We start from the raw sequence: 2,581 nt of genomic DNA on the forward strand, positions 1-2,581 counted from the left end.
CGCGCGGGCGCGCGCACGCCCCGCGATCGGCCGAGTCACCGTCACCGTCGACGCCGCTGCTGGCCGCTGCCGCCGTCGCTTTTCGGCAGCTGTCAATTACCGCTAACACAGTTGCCGCGTTTATGCAGCATCCCGAACCGACCACTTTCGGTCCAGCGGCCGCCGAGGAAGAAGAAAGAAAAAAAAACCGCGGGAGAGATTATAAATCGCCCTGCCGTCACCTGCCGGACGTTCCCGGAAACTCATTCCCCCCTATTTACTCACAAGAATTATCGATTGTTCATATGTGTTTATCAAAATACGATAAATAAAAAATTATTCCCGTTTCTCGTCGTAATTTGCAATATAAATTGCAACGAAAAAATTCTGCTGAAGATTGCTGGCTTTATGAGAATTTCCGTAACGCGAAAAGTCGAATAAGAAATAAAATAATGAAAAAAAGGGAAAGAAATTCGCCGTATACTAACGCCCTCTCGATAAAATCGCGGCGAAAATATGAAACGACGAGAAGCTGCGCTGCTTACCAATCGCGCAATTGTTTATAACCTGGATCGGCGAGCAACCGGTTAAAAGTTACTCCGATATTTGCCAACAGTTTACAGTTTGATTTCTCGAGCGGCAATTCGGACAAGTGAATTATCGTTCAAACATGAACGTCTTACGTTCGTGCGTTAAAACTGTTATCCTGAGCAAAGGAGTGCGATCTATAAATTACGAAGGTTAGACACGCTTCACACGCTTCTTTCATTAACGCATTACGATTTCATTTTAAGGAATAAAACTGACAACAATTGCAATTGATTTTTGCCTTTCGTGTCTATCAGGACAGAGATCCATTAAAAGATGGGTGGCAGCGACGCAAGTAGAAATTACCAGACGCAAGAGGAAGCTAGACCCGCAACCGGAGCCGAAACGCAACACTTTTCTCGACTGGAATAGATCCGCGGAGATTTATGCCTTTAACAAACGATTGTCCGAAAATTTTGACACGGAAAAACTGGAGCAAGCCTTCACTCATAAGTCATACCTTATTCGAGAACAGCATAGACAGAAAGAGATGGGAATTGAAGATCCTGTACTCGCTGTACAAGATAACGCTGAACTTATTAGAGATGGCGAGAAGCTCACGTCAGAAATTGTGCAGAATTATCTAGTCCAAGTTTTACCACACGCATCTGAGGATGTCATAATGTATGTGCCATAAAACATATACATAAATATAAGGATAAATGTTATATATTGTAGTACTAGGATAATTGAGAATTAATCATGTATCTTCTAGTTTGTTGCACGACTACCTTCTTTCTGAGGAAATCCTGGCTAAAGCAGCTTTTCATATTGGAACAAAAGATATTATCTTAACAGAGGCAAGTATAGAAAAATCCAAATCCAATATACGATTATAAATTTGCTAAATTTCAGTGCGCCGTATACGTGCTCTATTAACAAATTTTATCTATTTCTTGAATTAGAGGCAATGTTCAAGTTATGTTTTTAACTTGCTATTTTTTAATTAATCTTTCAGGAATATCCAGTGGCTCAAAAGACTTTAGCTGACACGTTTCTCGCGCTTGTCGCAGCGCTCGCAAAAAGTGTGGATGCAAATCACGCGGCGACTTTCGTTAGAGACTTCCTGATTGTTACATTAGCTGAGAAGGATCTAACAGAAATATGGAATCCAGCTCGGCCAGTCGAGCTTTTAAATGACGTTCTACGGAAACAAAACAGATCACCGGCCGAACCAAGACTTATCGCGCAAGCGGGACAAAATACCCTCGAAGTGGCGTATCACGTGGCAATGTACTCCGATAAACAATTTCTAGGTTCAGGTAAATGCAACGACGAACAAATGTAATGATATGTAGTTTTACCTACTTATGTTTCGTCATTTGATCTAATAACATCTTATATATATTTTTATCTGTTTATTATTTTTTTTAGGATTTGGTCAAACGATCCAGGAAGCCAAGGACGTGGCTGCTATAAATGTTTTAAGCCGAATATTTGGCCTATTAGACTCCAGTAAACCAATTCAGTTCAATAAGACGATAAATCTATCTTCGTGAACAAAGCAAATGTTATTCTTAAGGAGACGAAATTTAGCACAGTGTAATAATGTTGAAATTATTTTCCTTGTATATATAAACTATGAAAGAAATAAAAAATATATATATATATGTATAAAATAGAGACAGAGTTTTTACTTGTAAAAGAATATGTAAGAAAAATATAAAATTTGTAATGAACGAAACAATATGGCATCCTTTACTTCAAACTTGTCATTGGTTGATTTCTCTGCGCTGATTTCTTCACGCTGCAATGGAGGCCCATCTAGGTAAGCATTCAAAGGCCGATCTGCATGTTTTAGAAATGCACGATCATTGGGCAGTTAATCGGTGCCAACGGAATTCTTCAATAAGAATCGAGCGAATCTCATGTAAACGGATCACGTTGGCTCTTTGACGTACCATCTCGCGAGAGGGCACCAACGGCAACGGGAAACTCGCGTTACATCCTTACGTAAGCTCTTCTACTCTATCTGATCTTAGTTGACCGAAAACACGCGCGTTGGAAATGCACG

The 2,581-nt window shown here is 40.2% G+C and overlaps 1 protein-coding gene across 1 annotated transcript; it reads left to right on the plus strand.

The window, feature by feature from the left end:
• Window positions 1–510: 510 nt before the first annotated feature.
• Window positions 511–2,190, plus strand: Mrpl44 (mitochondrial ribosomal protein L44). Its single transcript, XM_071781629.1, has 5 exons — window positions 511–719; window positions 825–1,191; window positions 1,283–1,367; window positions 1,526–1,829; window positions 1,942–2,190. Exons 1-5 carry the CDS (start codon window positions 650–652, stop codon window positions 2,064–2,066), a joined length of 951 nt encoding a protein of 316 aa, XP_071637730.1. The 5' UTR covers window positions 511–649; the 3' UTR covers window positions 2,067–2,190.
• The last annotated feature ends 391 nt before the right edge of the window (window positions 2,191–2,581 follow it).

This window comes from Temnothorax longispinosus, chromosome 6 (assembly GCF_030848805.1).
Source record: "Temnothorax longispinosus isolate EJ_2023e chromosome 6, Tlon_JGU_v1, whole genome shotgun sequence".
NCBI lineage: Eukaryota > Metazoa > Arthropoda > Insecta > Hymenoptera > Formicidae > Temnothorax > Temnothorax longispinosus.